Genomic DNA, 20,270 nt, shown 5'->3' with positions numbered 1-20,270 from the left:
TTTTTTTTTACAAAACTGTCATCAATGACAGTTCTGCGGCACTCAGTAAACATAGCTGTTTTGTTAAGTCTTGGTCATATCCAAAGAAAAAGAACCACCGGGCTTGCAAAGGATGTCTGTAGGTACTCTAGTCCAACCCTGTATACCCTGAACAGCTCTGATGTTCATTCAGTTCATATAGTATCACAGTGTTTAATAATTACTTGGAGCTGCACAAAACAGATTAGGTAGTCTTTTTCTTTTTTCTTTTTTACATTTTAATATAAAATAGGCTGCACCTTGATAATCTACCAATAATCTTTAGATACAATCAGCARATGTAGTTCACTTGGCTCTCCTAGACTCCTTCAGTAATTCCTATTGCAGTGCTCTATTTATCTGTATCCCTGTTGTGTTAGATTAGCTGAACCTTTTGGGGATCAAAGGAACATAATTGTGGCTTGCTGAAAAYGAGCTCAGAAATTAGGTGGTTTAGCAATGACAAGTAATATGAACATTTGGCTGGCATCAAACCAGCTCCAGCTGTTGCTACAGTATCTACGCTTCCATTCCTATGGCCCACAGTGTCCACAGTATTCAGATTCAGAAGAGCCTTTCTCTCTCCTCCTTTTCATCCCAGTCTTTGCTCAGTTAAAAGCTATATATATATATGTATATATGTATATATTTTTTTAATGTCCAGTGTGTGAAACCCACCGTGATCATTCACTTCACTGTTACTGCCAAGCAACATGCGTCACTTGAAGCTCTCTCTGACAAATACTGAATTGAAAACAAACTATGGTTTTGCAGTCAGGGGACAGTGAGCACATCTACTCTAGATTGCACTATCAACTCATCTGCTTACAGGTGTTTGTTTCAGCCTATAAAGTCATACATTTGCACTTGGTAATCTTTCAGATGACCTGTCCCCTGTGTACCAGTGACATCTGAGACAGCCATACACCATCCTAAATTATTGCCCCTGAGAACCAGTACATACTCAACAGCAAGGCTTCAAGACAGCCTAAAAGCCTCATTTTTTGGCATATGGCTTCAGATACAGTCACTAGTGTCAAATATTTCTTCTGCTGTAAATGCTTTTGTTCAACTGTGATGCTTTCCCTGAGGGGCTGAGTTTGATAGAGGGAGGGAGAGTCTCTTTACTCCCCATGAAGTCTGCTCTGTGTAGTTCAATTTGGTGTACAGGGAGACTTTTCTTCTTTGCAGTTTTGCAGAGAATTTAAATAATCTATGTTTGCACCACACCCCTGCTCCGACACAAAAAGATCAGAAGATACAGGCTACTTTGGAGAAACTCCAGTAAGATTACAAATCTTGCTGACAGCCAGTAATATGGGAAAAAGGCTAGACAGTTCCAGGTGTGAGGCACACAGAGCTTTAAAAAGAAAAAGAAAACAAAAGAAAAAAAAAAGAAAGATGGGCAATGTTTGTTTAGATAAATAACAAAGACAGAAAGCAAATTAACTCAGAGCAGACTGCATTACCAGTTTCAGGAGAGTTACATGAGGATGAATTTGATCCTCAAGGTTTGCAATTAATTCCCTTCACTACTAGCAAAGTCACTCCTCGGATTCTATTTTTACAATCTTTGAACTATAAAGAAAGGAACCATTTAAAAAATTACGAGATTTAACAATAACTTAGTAAATAATGTCAGGGAAATATGGGAATATTATCAAGAACATGGACATAACTACTGTCTGTTACCTAATGGTTTTAACTAAACGATTTATTTTTAGTTCACTTCACATACCCAGTCCTAGATGCTCAGAGCATTACCCCCCCACTCCTCCCCACAAAATATAATACACAAACAAGCATTTCAGCATGGATCTCTAACCCACCTTTCAGCTAGGGAATCCAGAACTTCATATGTAGGAGTCAACACTATCATGGGATTTGACTCTATTAAAAAGTAGATAGATGACAAGCGTTTCTGTGTTTTTTTCTGGCTAAGACATCAGAGGGTAGATATTATTACTGTAATACACTGAGATGCCACCGCACAGAGTGGGAAGGTGAAAGTTGCTCACCACAAGCCCAATAAAGTTACTTACTCCTCCTGTTAAGTGTTATATGTTCTCAATTCTCAAAATTGYGGAAGATACTAATAAACTATGCAAATGCTTAGTATGGGCTCAACACATACATAATCTGCCTAAGGTCAGGATCACCAATAAACATTTAATTTGAGTCAATAGCTACCATATGTTGATTTTAGCTTATTGGCCTCTATGAAATAAGGCAATTCATTTCATCTTCCTAGTGAATGAGTATCTCAAAATCACAGTCAAGTCTGACATTAACCAGTCTAAGTCTTAAACAGAGGCAAAAATAGATGGAAACAGCTTCTCTCCTTATTGCTGGTGAAGGAATTTGATCTTACTTGTTTATAGCTTTTTTAATCTACTTATGAATCTATCAAATTAATCTTTCATCAACAGTGCATAGCACAGAAAACTCAGAATTTTTCTACGGGGAACTTATTTTTATGCCCACTCTGGACAAACAGTGCCATAATGGCACAATTCAATGTAAGGCTTAGTTCCGTTTTCCTTTATCTTAATGAGTACATCTGTATTTAAATAGCTCTGGAAAAATCAATGGGACTATTGCTTGGGAGTATGACTGTAACAGCCTCATGGACATACGTCTTCTGTAAGCATCCTGTTGACTGGGTAATAAAGGTAGATTTAAGTACTGTTTATCATGAATATATGATTATAGTGTTGTACTCGAGACAATTTGAGAGACAAAATTTGTCTCTCAAGACAAATGCCTGAATCATTCTCTACTTTTATTATTTATATATTTTATTACACCCATCAGTACACACTGTAAAGCAGGATGTTGCTCTCCAGTCACAATGGAGGAGAAGGGACTTCTAAACAAACTGCAGGACAATACATCAGAATACTAGTTATAGAGAGAAATAGTGGTGCTATTTCATGTGCTTAGTGAGGTAGCTGTAGAGAGAACAGAATAGAACAGTCTAAGATTTCTCAGGCAAGAAATCACAGAACTTATTTTACTGTAGAGCTTTTCAAAGACACAGCTCACTGACCTAAATATCAAACTCTGTTCTTGATGAGCYATGATAACAAAGGGGTATGGCTGTAAAAGAAAAGAATTCAGACAAATATCTGAATTACAAAAGACAATGACATAGATAAATCTAAAAGGCAGGCTATGATATAGCTATTGCACTCAATAAAATTCCACAACCTGCAGTTTAAAAAATGTAGAGAGGAAAAAAAGCCTCCTGACACACCAGCAAGAGTCTGGAAATATCCATCTGGAGAAAACATTTCTCCTTAAAAGCCTTAACTAGCTCTGAAAATAGTGATACTTCCCAGTGAGGCTGAAGACGCATCTCAGGCAAATAGGTCTCAGCACCAGACTATACAGGTTATTCCTGGTTGTCTGTCCTTTTCTTTCAGTTGGGTGTCCACTAAAAACACCAAGCAAGACCTTCTGCAGATATTTTGTGCTAGTAACTAGGATGTTATTATTATTTTTAATATGAATTGATATTGTTGCATACTTTTTCAGATAAGGAGGATCCACGTGATGAAATCCTTCCTGTCAGAAGCCATTTTGGATGAACATTCAACATGGCAGATATTTTCTGAACACAGAGCAAGAAAATCTCTAACCATGAGGGACAGAACTGAAGGCTTTAATTATTGCTAATTATAAATCCAGATATCATCCCGTAAAAGGTATTGAACATGATAAAAATAAGAAAATTAAAAATAAGATGAATTGGCTATCTTCATTAGATGGGCATTTTGGTGATTAAGGACTAACCAAAACATGGGGGTTCTCTATTTGCCTCAACCACTACAAGAAACTTCATAGGGAACCTAGCCACATGACTCTTGAAAGTAGCACCCTGGGAAAAGACATGTGCAAACTACTCAGAAATCATTTTTCTCTCATCTTAATGAGTGGCATTTTTCTGCTGTATTTAAGAACAGGCTGAATTTTATGAAACACGAAAAATAAAATATGAGCCTAACACAACTGCTCCACTGTATTTGGAATTTTTTAAGTCTTAGTCTTCATACCTTTTGCATATTTAGTCATGCACTCTGGATCACATGAGGTAACATGTAATGGGAGGACTCCTGTCTAAAGGAGGAAAGCTTTTAGCTCACTTTTGAACTTTGTAGATAAAAGCAGCCATTCAGCTGAAGGCAGAATGATCAGCAGCCTTTCTGAAAGGCTAATGAATTCTACATTAACTTTGGTATTTTCCTGTCGTTTTACTGGATTTTCACTGACAGAGTCAGATGGGTACAGTCTGTCTGCTTCTGCTGATGCTAACTCTTTTACACTCACTGACATTTGGAATAAAATAATGCACCAGCAAACTCGGGCAACATGTAAAACTTGGCACGTCTGCAACTYGGATAGCTCAGACAGCTCTGACATTACTGGCTCAATGGAAACTGATGATGGGCAAGCCTGGACTAACGTTTAGAAAGTTCTACAGACCAACATCAGCAATAGGCAAACACAATTACAAATTTTTGAATAGGATAGCTAGAAGAGAAGGAAGCTCAGCCTACTCATCAAGGACATGTGTACTGTGTAGCTAATCAGCTGTACAATAGAAAACAGAATTTAGTATAATCTAATACTTAAGGCAAAAAGTTATCTTTCCCACAAAACTCTTGTACCCATGTGATAACCTATATTTTTTGGATCTTGCGTCCTCTTGGGAGGGTAAGGACAGTCAATGGTCTCTATTCCTAGCTTTGAGGTTGGCCCATTCTCTTGGCTGTCAATTAACCTGAGGCAGACTAGTCCACCCATCTGTAAAAACGAGACCATAGTATTGACTTCAATTTGTCWAGATAAATACTCCCTGAGATAAGTAACACTGAGGGAGCAATCTTGCCTAGACACACCATTATAAATAACGCAAAGGCCTTACATCCACTTGGGAAAAAGTAAAGAAACTTAGTTTATCTCTGGATAGCCCTTTTCAAGTATAGTTTCCCAAACAATCCCAGAAAACATGCTCTACTGCCCTGGAATATGACCTCACATGGCAGAGTGCTCCCAAGCTTGGGCAGCCTGACATAAGCAAAAGCAAAAGAAAAAAAAAAAAAAAAAAAAGCAGAGCAGACACAGAGTGAGAGAGAGAGAGCATCACACGTCTGCTCATTCTTCATGGTCCAAAAACATACTGCGTGATCTCTGACACAATATAAGCTCTGATCTCTGAGAAACTCCAAAAAGTCTCATTGCCCAGCACAGACACTGTTGGCAGCAGGAGATGGATGTACTACCTGCTGACAAGCTCTTTGCCTTCAGGCAGTTAGGTGCTTGTTCCYGAGTAAAGCAGTTTGCTCTCACCTCAGGGTTTAATTGGTTTGCCAAAGTATTGTAACGCACAAGTGGCACTGTGCTTGCCAAACACTTCCTCAGGTGGCCTACTTGACACCAAACAGCAGATGGCTTGCTGCCCATGCAGCAAAGGAGGTCAGTTTGGGCTTCCAAGAGGCTCATGGCTTGGTCAGACAGCAAGCAGCTGTGGAATTGTGGAAACGTTTCCAAGTGTTTTGCTTAAGGTACCTGCATGCTTTCTCTCCAATTCTGCCTCAACTCTTCTGCTGCTTCAATGCCTTCACCTGGAGATACCTCTCCGAACCAGATAAAAACAACTAACAAACTTCCCAGAGATTCAATCTATTGGCACTCAAAAACATTCACATATTGGAGTCCAAACCAAAAAGCTCTTCTGTCTGCCAAGCTCTGGACAGACTACTACATCTACCCCATTCCTGCAGAATGCTACTGCTTTACATATCAGTGTTTAACATGGATAAGATGCATAGCCTTATATGAGTTTAAACTGGCTCTGTTCATTGGGGTGCCTTGCATACCTAACTGTAAGTGTGTATATTCTAATATCTCAAACAAATTGCTGTAGAATATGTTTTAAAAACCTAGCTTGGCTAGGTTTTTAAAAGGCCTTTATGGCAGCCCAGGTATGACAATATTCATTACAGATGGTTTCAGAACTTAAATTCTATACTTGCCTTCACACTGGAGGGAAGAACATTAAAGACCTTCCAGATCTTACATTTCTATCATTCTTGCAGCACTTGGCATTGCAGTATGACACACAGAAAGCTGATGACAGACAACAGAAAGTAAAATAGATAATACKTTGTCAGATCCCCAGATGTATTTAAAAGGAGTAATTTTCACTGCAGCAACTTGGCCCACAGATCTGACCAAAAATCAGGATAGGAGTTTAGCAGTTTTATAGATCTAAGAGCCATCCCCCTCTTTGCAAAGCTTCAGATAGTTATTCAGTACTGATAAATTTATGGAGCAGTCTAGGAACTGAAGGACAAATAAATGCAGGATAGGTCAAGTGTTACTGTCCTTGTTTGTGACTGAGATTTTTTCAGTCAGGGATTGCAGTGCACATCACAAGTATATTCCAGAGAGAACATAAATGTGCAATAGAGCTATGCAGAGTTTGTAGCTGATTCAGACCAGCTCAAAAAAGGAGTAAAATAACTGCCTGCTCAGCTTTACCAAGCTGGATTCAGTGCCCTCATCTATCACACCATGAGTCTGGTTTCTCACACGTAGCCTCAGCTGCTTTTCCTCTTGAGCTAGAAAAGAGTAAATAACCTTGCAAATAAAGYGTTGCTAGCAATATTGATCCCACTGGCTATACGAAATAATGTGGATAGAGGTGGATGTTCATTGTTGTTTTATTGAGCAGTATTAATTTAATTCCCAGGTTCCATAAACTTTTCAAGTCAATTGTTTAACCTGATAGTCCTCATGTTTTTTTCTTCTTAATGTTTTTGCTCCACTTTAATATATCCCCTTTCATTTCCTTTACAGTAAGTATCGGTCAGAAAGAAACAGCAGAAATTTCCCTTACAACAGCTACTATAGGATCCAATACTGATTTTAAAAAGGGAATAGAATTGTAGCCTGCTTTTTAAAAAAAGTCCAGTGAACTATAGCAAGAGGAATGTTTGGGAGCATTTGGAGAGATGACTGCTCTTGTGATATAACTTATTATCTTCACTGTATGAAGCAAGTAGCTGCAGTAACATCATACTGAGAATATTGAAAAGAACACTAACCAAATGGAAAGCTTAATCAACGTTTCTGATACAAGCTGTGTAGCAGCCTCAAGTCTAGTGGTACATGGCACTTAACAGGATCTGGCGCCATGAAAATTCATGTGCAGCGTGCAAACAYGAAATGAAAAATAAACAATCTTGCGCTAGGTATAGCCCAGATAGTTTCTAAATGATTTGACTAAGATCTGAGCGCCCAAAAAACAGAGGCTATGAATGGGCTCTGAATTGTGTATCTATGCCTTTTTTAAAAAAAAACAAAAAACAAAAAACTTAACCTCACTTATTTCCCCTTGGTTCTTCACACAAGTCCAAGAATTCTCTCTGTGCTGCAACTGTTCTGCCCCTTTTTCAAACTGCATTTTCTTCTGGGGAAGGATCAGGCATCAACAGAAGAACAATCATTTTAACAGTTGAGCTCCCACCAGACTGAGGCCTCACAGAAGTAGGTCCAGGACAAATCAAAACAAAGTACAGAAAAACAGTTGAGCTACCAAGAGGAAAAGAGAACAAGTGACCACTGGAAGCAGCTACACAGATCAGCCACATGCAAAATGTTATGAYAGAACAGGCAACTTAAGAGTGAGTTTTGTATTTTTTTCTTCCTCACCAGTAGCTTTCCTTAGCCTAAAGTWACTCACCAAAATTGAAATTATATTGGTGTGTTTTCGCCAGTCCATTTTTCTACACTCTGGCCTGGAAATTCAGCTTAAAAGATTCAGTCTTAAAGTTCAGTCCACTTTTATCCTCAGGGGGCCTCCTCGCTCCTGACTAGCTGGGCTCTTACTGTGAAGCCATCATCCACGTCTCCAGTGATGGAGAACGCAGCTATAATAAGCCTTCAGTCCTTTTGACTTCAGCCAACAGGCTGAGTGCAGGCYGATATAGGGCTGCATAGGACCAGGCTGACTTGCAGCATCAAAACCACACAGACTGAAGACAACACAGTTAGATAATTAGGAGCAGTAGCCATTAGGAAATGGCCCAGAACAAAAAGAGGTTACCCAGCATGGGGCAGAAGAAAAAGCACTGTAATCCCTATTTGGGCAAAAGGTTATAGAAAAGAGAAAGATAGATAAATTCTATGTATTTGAATTGTTTTGTATGTTATTATCATTTTACATCAACTTTAGAAGCAGAGTTTAGGTGGGCTAAAGCCCAAGGGGCAAAGAAGAAACCCACATTATTTACAAACCTGCAGACATGTTCTTTTCCTGCTCACCTGTCCAACAAGAACTCTGCTTTTTTGTTTTGTAAGTGCAACCTCCATCACAGGCTTCAGCACCTCACTACACCATGAAACTTTCCAACCACAGGCTGCTTTTGGYGAAGGCCAGGGCACAGCCATTTGCCTGATGCCCAGTAGGCTAAAGGAAATCCAAAGGGTAAGCTAATAAAAATACTAGGAAATATTAGTCAGAAACCAGAATTTCCATTCAGGTAAAACTTCAGAAATAAATATAAAATTGGATATTTATTTCAAACTGGGCGAATCCTAARAGTCCTGAAAGATTTGGGTCTCTGCACAATGCAACTGCAAGGCAGTGATGTATCAGTCTGCCTTTGAGCTAAGGAGCACGAGAATAGGGTTTGCTTGACCTGTCAAGCAACTCAATTTGTGGCCAGGGCTCCAAGGGCTCCTAGGCTCTCAGCTCCCACCAGTCAGGCAGACTGCCAAGGAGCTGGGCAGGAAGGAAACTGGGGAGGTTTCTAACAGAAAAAAACATCCCACTGGAAAATTTCCGACCAGTTCTAATAATGGGCCTACTTTTAGAGTCAGGTATGAAGCTGGCAGAAGGCAAGGTGATCCACAGCATATTCTGTTTAGATACTGGCTTATATAAATTTCTTAATATAGCAGACACATAACACCGACTGAAGTAATCCTTAAAAAGAATAGTCATAAATTCCTTCAAAATTCTCCACAGCAAACAACACTCTTCTTCCCAAGAATGATGACAATAGTTAACTGGTGCTATTCAGAAGGTAACATTTTCTTTGGTAAGGTCTCTACTGTGTTAGACAACCACATGTTCTTTTGGCAGCATCTCCAGACGAGCCTTGTTGGCAACATACAGCATATGCCTCGCTTGGAAAGACTGCATGAAAAAACAGCTCACTTTCCAGTTCCAATTCCAAGGTTTCATAAACTTGGCAAGGCTGACAACATAATCTGGCCTGACTGCAGGAATAACTAATGCCTGATGGGTAGCATCCTGCAAAACTGCCCAAGATGCTCAAGCACACACAGATACTCTGCAAAGTGAGACCTTCTTAGCCCAACTTCCTGAGTACTAGCAGTTGACCAACCTACATACCGTTCATTATTCAGAGTCATTCTTGGAGGGTCAAGGTTGGGGTTCTCCATGGACTCCATCTGCGGACAGCGTAGGAAGTAGTAGAGGGTGTGGAGAGCATCAGGGGACCAGGAGATTGGTTGCTGCTGCCGAGTTTGCCGAACAGGGCTCATGCCTGGGCGGAGAGTGTTCAAGCACTGCATGTGGTGCATTGCTCGTGATACTAAATCACCTGCAGAAAAAGAAAGAATACAAAAGCATCACTTGACTATTCATCCACAAAGAATTTAAGTACACTTTTTCAGCAAAATAAAATCTCTGACAGCTCAGAAAAATGTCCTTTGTGTGCAAATATTCTTTATCCCCCACTAAGCCAACAACTTCTCTCAAGCTGCCACTTCACAGGCTGTTATAAGGGAAATTTAACTTTCTYTCAAATGACAAGTTATTAGTTAGAAAACACAGAATTAAACATCTCTCATTCAATTGCAATGATGCAATCATAACCATAGCTTTACAAATGATTTTTCCACTCTGTTTTAATGTTGTCTTTCTTCTCTTTCCACTCATATATACCAGCTTCTTGCCTACCTCAAAAAACTGCCATTACCTTTGAAAAGTGGTCATGGCCTAAGCTGGGAGCATAGTTCATACAACGCAAAGCAAGTGGCACCAGTACAGATACTTTGTTCTGGTCCGGTTGTTCGCTATTTTGTGTTAAAAGATTGTTCCCATTTCTTTCAGATGGGTTACCAGGTTCTATCCTCCCAGTCAGCCACTTGCGATAGACTAATGATGCTATATTCAATGTAGAAATTCCTTCTCCTAGGGGTCTGCTTCTCTCATTCTCACTTTAGCTGCAAGTTTCTCCAAAATAACAAGACCTTACTGAAATCTTATTTTTTAACAAACAAGATCTTATTAAAAAGTCTGTCTTTACCCTGCTGATTGTCACAAGCTGTGCCAAAAATTTTCCCTGAGCCTTAAAGGAGTCTCAATCCAGGGGCTTTCTGACCTGCTCAGTTCTCTCGGTCTTCAAACTCTGGCAAACCTGCCTCTCTGTTACAGTACCAGTGGACTCAGTGGAAGGAGGATGCTTATGTTACACAAGTTCTGCTAGGAAAAGACTGAAAYGCTGCAGATTCCTAAGAAGTTCACAGAGCAATCACTACAAGCTAGCAGCCATGCAGGGAGCCTTTAGTCACATAAGGCAGGTGTCTGTGCACCAAGCTTGTTTTGGGCACACCCTGTTTACTTGCCTTTTATTGTGGTGCATTACATGCCACATGACTGTACCTGAGCTTTGCGATAAAGGTCTCAGATGCTACATTTTTAAGTAGTGTGACTGCCATCCCACTGGTATGAATGATTATTATAGATTACTATACATAGCTGGGGTCTGTTTTTTCCTTAGGAGAATCCTCTGTTCTTTATGTTCTACAGTTCCCTAAAAGTCTCACAGGAAATGTTACTCCATTGTGTCCTACAGTTACAATACTGGGAAAGGATGGAACTGAAATAGTCTCCCCATTTCAAAACTGGGTCCTGAGAAAGTGCCCTGAACTTACCATATGAAATATGAATTATTTTCACCTCCCCCTGAAAAGCTGCCTGATCATTTATGTCTAATAGTGAGACACAAGTAACCTCCAGCTGAATCCGTGGGGCACYAGTATTACACAGGTCAGGAAGAAATCTCTACAAAGCTACTGTATATCTAAACATTACAACATCATTCAGAGAGCTAGAGTGTTAAAACTTCAATCTGCAACATAAAACCACACCACTTGTTTGTTGYATAATATATTCAGTTTACAGACCCACTTTAGAATGGAAAAGCCTTCTAATATCTATGCCTTTCTACTTCAGTAGATCCTGAATCTTTCTCTAGAATCCAAACATTTTATAAGAGTATCATGAATCCTCTAGCACTGGTACCTACACAGAAGCCTGCATGATTATAGAAGATAGGCATCTGGAATTTAAATTTCCAGCACAGAATAAAGTTCCTTCTCCCTTCCATACTCACTCTCTTTATTTTTTTGGCAATGTGCAGCAACATTTYCAAAAAGAAAAAAAAATCAGTAGGCAACTGTATCAGGAAATGTATTCACTAGATGTAATGACCAGAAGCAGGGCCAAAGCAGGGACTGGGAAGGGAGAAAGGAAGCTGTATTCAATCACAGGTCCATGCTACAAATGTTCTCTTGTGTTCCAGGATAAATAGAGGTGTGTTAAAGGAATTTGAAAACCTCAAATTAAGACAGGTTGCAAAATAAATGGCAAAACCCACAAACTCCTTGCTGGCCCCTGATGTTCATTAGCATTCAGATGGTGGAGTAATGCCAGCAGAAATGTTACAAGGATAAAGTGGACCAGGAAAACACAAATCATTTTTGTTTACTTTAAAGGAGCTTTGTAAGTAGTCTAGGAATGGAATGTTTCATTTGGTTAGCATTAAAAAAGAAAATTTGATGAAGTTTTTGTTACTGAACTGCTGTCAGATATCTTCTCTCCATTTTTTTTGTTCTTTAAGCAACCAGAAAGCTTTCTCTTGAATATCCTGCACCCTGGACTTTTCCACTGCATAACCACTAAAAGAACTCTTTTAGCCATCTGAGGGAGGTGTCACTGCTGTGTTCCATTACAGTACAAGAAAGCCTCGAGAGGTATCTAGACAGAAGCATCCATCTTCCACTGGCACTGATACCACTGATATCACCAAAAGGCTAGAAAACCCACATCTTATAAATTTCTAAGATGAATTAAAGTAATCTAGCGAAACAATCTCATTTTCATAAACAGCACCATGAGACRATTAAATCTTCACAACGTTGGCCAAATACTATTTATGCTGTAAACAACGGCAACACTCCCGCTGACCTCAATAGCAGAGGAACCAGCTCTCCTACTTCATTGAAAGAATTCCCCGTTCAGTCACACCTGAAACTTACTCAGTTCGGAGATGCTTCCAACACAAGTCGCCAGGAGAGACTGCTCTAAAGTCCGGAGTTCCAGCTGGGCATACGCATCAGCCCGCCCGTCACTGCACACAGAGCCATCGTTGTACGGGCTGAAGTAGGCCGGCAGAGAGAGCACACCTGGGGAAGACAGTAAAGAACAGCTATAAGGTTACAGGAGTGGAAAAGCAAGTCTCTCTACTGATAGTAGTGACAGGGAACTTAAATACAGAATTTGCTCCTTTATCAGTCAGCAGACTCAAACTCTTTTGAATGGTTCAAACAAAATCAAATAGTGCTGTAAATACCATTGGAACAACTGAAACAGTGCAATTGGGCTCTAGGGAGTAAAGCTGGTTGTTTCTACAGCCTGTAAGAACTAGAAACAAATTACAGTTGAGATAAAACTGCATGAAAGCTTCAGTGAAGCCTCTAATACTGTTTATACAAAAACTTGGCTGTGCACACACAGGTCGCCTTTGAACAGCTGTAGGCAGATAGATAGACATAGGAGCCTGATTTTTAGGGGTGCGGTAGATAACCTCAAGTCCATCTAAGGTAAACASTAGCTACAATCCTTGCAGCTCCAAAAACAAGACATGGGTTATGCCAATTCTTTGAATCTGTAGGCAGTCTCAAATGTGTAGATTGTAGCTTTTTGGTTTCTGCATGTGTGAACCTTTGGATATGCCAAGCTACACCCCTATACCCACAAGTTTGGAGGCTGACTATATATTTTCACCTCCATAAATGACACCACCCCATTACAGACTTAGATTAGAAAGATAATTACATTATACACATGCATTTACCACACATACTCCTTCCATTCTTAAGGATATGTCAAAGCATTTTTTTTTTTTTGCAAACATGAGCATTAATGCATAGTAACTGAACTGTACTACTGATCTGCAAGCAGTTTTGCATGGCTGTGATTGGGATCCCAGCTTGCTTCATGCATATGCTTACAACTCTCTGTATTGCTGGCAAACTAGAGGTCATTTGTGTGAGTTGGGTGGAAATGGCAGCGAAGACCACGGGTACTACAAAAAATCTGACATATGGCTTCATGTTAAGATGAAAGCTGTCATCAAAAGGGGCAAAGTCATTTGCCTCCCCACAGCCATGCTTTCCATCCCTCGTTTTTGGGTTGAGCATGGCAAATCTGCAGCCACATTGCAAGTTAGTGCAGCGTATGGAGCCAAAAGAATARTATCATCTTCCCCTACCTTCTACCAAAAGCCAGTTAGTTGATTAGGTTTTCTTCAAATTAGTGAGCTAAACTGTTTCAYCCTATGACAGTACGACTACTCTGGGCGACGCAGAGCAAAGGGTGCGAAYGTGACCTCTACAGCTGATGTGAGGCAGGGAGCAGGGATATGCGACCGAGGCTGCAGCAGGGGAGTCCAAGACGGTGGCAGCCTACAGGGAGAGCCAACGAAATGTCGTGTGACACTCCAASCACAGTGCAGGTAGGTTCTGAAAAGCCTTTTGCAGTCACATCAGCCAGTGCTCCCAGATCTTGCTGTTTAGTTGCTACCACATTTTTWAATTATGAATCTATCACACAATCCCAGCAATATATCCCAGGCCTGAGTTTTTTTCTGATATCACACCAGAATTCCTAGAATCTGCTTCTTCCCATTCTCTTACCCTGCTTCACCCTGTATTTTTATTTTTAATCTTTGTCCTTGCATAGGCATACCAATAAAATTCAGTTCAGACCTGCATTCCCTTCCCACYGTTCAGTGCTAGCTGCGGAAATAATCTGTTCATGTTGCAGTGACCTTCTGTTACTTAGGTGCTGTGAACTCTTGTCAAACAAAACCCTGTCGGCTGAACTACAGCACATTGGGAAAGACCTTTGTTTCTTTGTCCTGACGTTTTCTTTTGAAATTTTATACTGAATTGATCTCTCCTACCCTTTTCACATCCTCTTCACATCCTGCTTGGTGGCAAAGCCAAGGATTACATCAAAAACTTCCTGGACATTTTGAGGATAAGAGAATGATTTATCTCGTTGTGCTTCTTCACTGTACATTACTGTTAGTTAGCAGAGAAAACTCTGCCAATCCCCTCTGTAACCTGAATAATTAGGAAGTTGAGGCTTTAAGAACTAACAGAGGGGCTGGCTGCATGCAAACTAGAAGAGCTCGCTAAATACACTGTAGCCTCCTATACAGAGCCTAGGCCACTTCCTTTTCCACGTTAATACCATGAAAGGATGTTTTAAGACATATGGATTGAATTTATGACAGAGGGAGAATGAAAATAGACTGATCTGTCAAAAATTTCAAATAGAGGTGCATAGCTCTACAGAAGTGAAATAAGAAACTGGCAGTTACATTAATAAACCAAGCAGGAAGGGGGGAAAAAAAAAAGGTGCACATTTCCTTTGCCAGCCGGTTTCGGTTGGTTCTGTTTTCTAACAGGGAACTAAAAATAAGTAAAGATTTGTGGAATAAATTAGACTGGCCCACAAACGAAACATTTTCTGAGCTTTTCAGTTAATAGTTTGCCAGGTGTCGTGGGTGAGAGGAAACAGCTACGATTTATTTGCTTTTGGAAAAATTGCTCATACAAGATAGTCATGGATAAGATATATGTTCTCACCTGCCTCGCTACAGCTGAGGGATATCCCTATGATTGAGGGAGAAATAAGGAAGTTACTGAGGCCCCGGACACGAGCCAAAGCGCTGGGATGTCACTGGGCAGTTCCCCGCAGGTGGCAGAAGGCTTTGCGGCAGGCCCTCCTTACGCGACCCTTCAGGAAGGCTCGCCGGCTCGGGCCGGCCTCCAGCAGGCCTGGGAGCGCAGAGCCCCGCTCCTCGCCACGCTCTCGCAGGAGCTGCCGCACGGGCGGCGAAGCAGGAACGCACCCCACAGCACCACGGCGCACCCAGGGCTGTCGTCAGCCGCGCCACGCGGTGGCATCTGCTCTCACCTCTCCTCCCACCGAAACGGAGAAATTCACGGATAACTGATGTTCTGAAGGCAYGAACTGGAGGGGCATCTGTATTTTTATATTTGCGGCAATGCTGGTCTTAATTAAGGCTAACTGAACAAGCAGAGCTGTAACTGAAATAAATCAATTCACGTCTAAACACTTTCTTTCTGTTTGAAATCATGTTAAAGCTGTGAATTTGCTTCCTGAAGCTCAAGAATGTGTCTCCCCCCATGCAACACCACCTAATTACGGCACAGCAGCAATCCACCCTGGCAGGTATACCACTGCTCTTGAAATATTTTCGCTGGTGTAGGTTATGTTGTGTGCCTCACACTTAACCCTGGCTGTACCCTGGCCGTCTGGTCACTTTTTTTGGTTTTTTTTAATTATCCAAAATTTAAGTAGGAGATTCAAGTCCAGGTGAAGTTAGTAAGAGTCTATTAATCTTAGTGTGGCTTAGATCAAACCTAAAGAGCGCAACAAGCTAAGAAGTCACCTCCCTAGGTTAGAGCGAGGTAACCCCTCGTAGCAGCCCAACTGAAAGCACATTCGTAGCGCTGCAATCAAGACRTGGTTGGCTAACAGTTTGTCTCCACAGCCTTTGAAATAGCAGCTGGAAATAAAGGCATATTTATTCTACCTCAGTTAATATACAAAACCTGTTCATGGGCATTTGCTGCCAATACTCTTAAAAAGCAGTCACGACTGGGTAAAGTTSCAGCTAGGCAGTTAGTTAAATTGAAATTATTCTGCTTGCCTAAAGATTTTGAAATTGTTGTCTGTAATTTGAAGCTTTTAAATAGCAACTGAAAATGTTTCCACAGTCTGAGCTAGGTCCACGGAAAAAGTCTGCTCACACTCTTGGATATCTTTCTGCTTTGAGAGGTGCAGCAGTTACGCTGAGAGCTTTGGCTAGAAGGTGCCTGCTCCCATGAGCTGGCCCGTGCAAAGCTCAGCGCGGTTGGTTCCCCTGAGCTGGGCAATCAGTCCAGCCCCCAAGTGGGGAACTTTCTGCAAGGAACAGCAGGTCGAGCTCTCTGTTTAGAGTCTGCTATCAAGTTCTGCTCTTCTGATACCAAGACAGATGAAAACACATAGGTTTTTAACTGAATTTTAAGATTTAAATGTTTCATAATCTCATTTCAGTTAATTTTTAAACCGCTCATGTTACCTCCAYACTTCATGCTCTTTGCCCGTTACATTCATGCAAAAGGACTGGCCACCAACTTTCCCTTGCTTCAATGAATTTCTCTGTACCTTCTTAATTTCAATACCAACTACTTTAATCTAAATCCTTCATGTTGGGAGACAACTTCCTAGTGATTAACATGTCAGCTGTTTGAGGACTTTCAAACTCTTACATGATGTCTGGAGGTTAAGATGGGGCCACCACAAATGGCAAAGAGCCAAGAAGACTTGTCTGAAAAGTACTTGAAATCTGCCGTCTGGGTTTCCTCACAGAAATTGCCCAGAGTACTAACTGTCATGTTAGAAAYGTGCAACCTGAAGTCCAAAGACTCCGTACTTATGACAGATTAAGCAAAGAATTACAAATCTCATTAGGACAAAGGTGTACAGAGCAAACTACAGAGAAAGAAAAAGAGGTCTTTTTTGGATAAACATAGTTAAGTCTATGAGACAAACACCATGTGTATTGACTTTTCCCCTTGGTCAGAACAACAAAAAAAAAAGAAATCTCCGGGTCAGGAATTTCTTTGTGTTTGCATTACACCTAAAACATCAGGGATCAATTACTGATCACTACTACAATGCAAAATCACAACAACTGGAGACAARTATCTATTTGGAGAAAACAAGCCAGAAATTAAAGCACTCAAAAAGTTCAGGATCATCTTTAAACATGACAAATTGTTTCTAAAAGCCCTTACTACTGCAAAAAGCCATGTACGTGAAATCAGAGCTCCTATGAATATGCTGGGGAAATATATTAGAAAATAAAAAACAAGAACAAATGGTCATGGTCTCCAGCATYGACATACTTTTTTCAATGATTAGCTTATGATAATTTCTGTAAGAAGTATTTGCAGAGGTGGGACAGACAGATGATCCCAAAGAACTGAGTTGTGATTTGAAATGCCCAAAATTTTGAAGTCAGATGGTGATGCCCTGACTCCACCAAAGAGAATGGCCAAATCCCACCGATTTCAATGGCCCCAATATTTTACCCAGTAAAAACCTAATCCACTTGCAGATGCAGTTCCCACATTGGAAACTGGCTGTGACATCAAGACAGCTGCCACCTTGCACAAAGTCCTGCATGCAATTCCTCATGGCAATGAGTATTCAAGGCTTTCCTTGTTTTCTGTTTCACATTYTACCAAGCAGCACAATGCCACACAGTCCCTCTTGCCAGTCAGTTCAGTATGGACACAGAGTACAKACCACTACCTAGAATCAGTGCCAATTCCTGGAGCCCTGTGTTTTCTCCTTGCTGATCTACTGTTACACTGCTAAGAAAACTCAGCCCTCCTTGATTTTATGAAATACATTCTGTCAGAATTAGCTCGCTATAGAGAGAAACAAAAATCAGGCAATCAGTATTCCTCATACAATATACTCAAGTCTAAACATGTCAGGCTCTATAATCAAGTACAGTCATGCTACACATTGTGAGAAAGACTTGTTTATTGGGAAACAATGCATAAAATTGCTAATGTATAGGAAAATAATGTGCTTCTGGTATAAAGCAGGCATGCATCTCTTTCAGTTTGTCTCCATCAAGAGTGAGAAAAATCAAACACAGTTGCTTGTATCTGCACCTACATTTAACAGTAATACTGTATTTCAAAACATGAGGAAAAGAAGGAGATGGAGGAGCTTCAGCACAGACAGAATCATAGAATTGGTAAGGTTGGAAGGGACCTCTGGAGACCATCTAGTCCAGCCCTCAAACGAGTGGCCCGTATGGGGATCGAACTCGTGACCTTGGTATTATTACCACCATGCTCTAACCAACTGACATAAACCTACAGAAGAGATTTTTACGTTTTCTGCAAGTGCTCAGCTGAATCTCTCCATTTAAGTGCTGCTGTCTTCACTGGCCAATTGTGGAGATACCTGGTCAAATCACCGAGTGCTCTTGTAAGTTCCTTGTTCTCGGTCTCATAACTTGTAGACATATTAAATTAAGTCTCTTCACAAACACATGCACAAATACAAGTAGACAGAATTGTCAGTTTGCCATGAAGGAAATCTCTGGGCTAATACAATGGGAGATCTGTGATGCCAYGGGTAACTGTGCAGACCAGTTACTGGTGTATTTGGGGTGCACTGCAGCATGCAAAGTTATAGGATGGGATTGACCAGCAGTTATGTAAGCCTAGATACATTGCATTTGCCCACGGATTGGGAAGGAAGGATTGGCACCAAGAGCAGCTGCACACCTGAATAGCAAYGAGAAGTGAAAGTAAAAGATAAAGCACTGGGCAGGGCATCCTGGAGAAAGTTGTACAACATCCACATACAGCATACTGAGCTTGAAGGACAAGCAGAGTCTTTGTTCTTCGTTCTTGGTGCTCACGTTACAATACAAAGTAGTTTGCCTGGACTTAAATAATGTTATTAGAAAGAAGTGTTGTCTTAAAGCATGCAGTCTAGTACTTGCTTTAGCTCTATGTCAACAGAAGTTACTTGACTGAAGTATCAAAATGCTCCAAAGTAGAGTTTACAGGTATTCTGAAAATCCCTTACTCCTTTTCTGGGGTCCAAGTCACTGCAAAACCATATGTTCCGGAAGTGTGTGAAAGCACCAGAGCTCACAGATTCTGCGGTGGTATGAGTCTTATTACATTACCATTCTGCACACACTGCCATACAGAAAGATCAGAAGCCTACTCTCAGTCATTGCCAACCCTTAACTGCCTCCTTACTCCTAGTGAATTACTTACTCCTAATTATGCCTTATTAATACTACACTTTCAAAAGCTCAACGCGCTTTGCCTCACTTTTGCTATGAAAATGGTAGAATTGGGTTGGAAGTTAGAGGGGAGAAGGCAGAAAGTATCTATAACTATTGGAATTCAGCTAGGACATCTGAGATTCTAAATGACTATAAATGCAGAAGGACTTAGGTTTAGTACTGATTCAGTATTTACTGAGTCATTAATTCTACTTCCATATCCCTGTGGTCTTCTGGACAACCACTAACCTTGCTTGGCCCCAAACGCTTAATTGAACATGACCTCAAAGGAACATGGCTTATATTTTAAAGACTGCCAGAAAGCATAGCAAATTTTATCTTCAGCACTAGCAGCATACGTTGCAAGATAAAAGGTATTAGTGCTTTTACAAGATGGTGAGTGTCCACATATTCATTTTATTAATGAGGAAACAGAGAAAAAAGGAGAAGCAACTTACCAAGCCTGCACAGTGTCAGAACCAGCTCTCTGCACAGTCCAGATCTCCCAACTCAGAACCCCTATGGCCTCAGACATCATCTGTATGTAAGTGGCCAGCACTGAACCATTTGTCTCACCTACCTGGATCCAGAGATCTGAAATTAATGGCATGATTGCAAGGCTTTACGTATTGGATCTAAGCAATCTATTTTAGATAGATCTCTCTYATTATTAGTCATAATAAGAGAGAGAATAGGATCTTTGATCTAGTCTTAGTACACTAAAAAAAGTGCAAAATGCCATACTTTTATCTAACAAACTGTAAATTATTCCTAGTACTATCACTACAGCTACTTTTGAAAAGGAGCATATGTGCTAAAGTACATCTTTAAAACTGGGCTCATCCATTACAATTTTGCCCATGGGGCTTTCATGGCACTGAATTTCTAGTCTGAGGGTAGGCAAAGACCCACACGATGCCATAATTTGAGCACTCTATGTTTCCAAGATTCTTACTTTCAGGATCCAGTAAGATGCATTAAAGAAAAGTCCTGTATTGTGCTACAAATATCAAAAAAAAA

The 20,270-nt window shown here is 40.6% G+C and overlaps 1 protein-coding gene across 1 annotated transcript in view; it reads right to left on the bottom strand.

Annotated features, from left to right (window-relative positions):
- Positions 1-20,270, bottom strand: part of ABTB2 (ankyrin repeat and BTB domain containing 2) — a 142,592-nt gene that overhangs the window by 39,471 nt on the left and 82,851 nt on the right. The window contains exons 2-3 of the mRNA XM_085312158.1: positions 12,379-12,525; positions 9,446-9,656 (exon numbers count right to left, since the gene is read on the bottom strand). Of these exons, the coding sequence (XP_085168284.1) occupies positions 9,446-9,656; positions 12,379-12,525 (358 nt within the window). The remainder of the gene's footprint in view (positions 1-9,445; positions 9,657-12,378; positions 12,526-20,270) is intronic.

Source organism: Rhea americana, unplaced genomic scaffold (genome assembly GCF_003343005.1).
Source record: "Rhea americana isolate MKP2758 unplaced genomic scaffold, rheAme1 scaffold_359, whole genome shotgun sequence".
In the NCBI taxonomy this organism is placed as follows: Eukaryota; Metazoa; Chordata; class Aves; order Rheiformes; family Rheidae; genus Rhea; species Rhea americana.
This window is presented reverse-complemented; position numbering and strand designations above follow the sequence as displayed.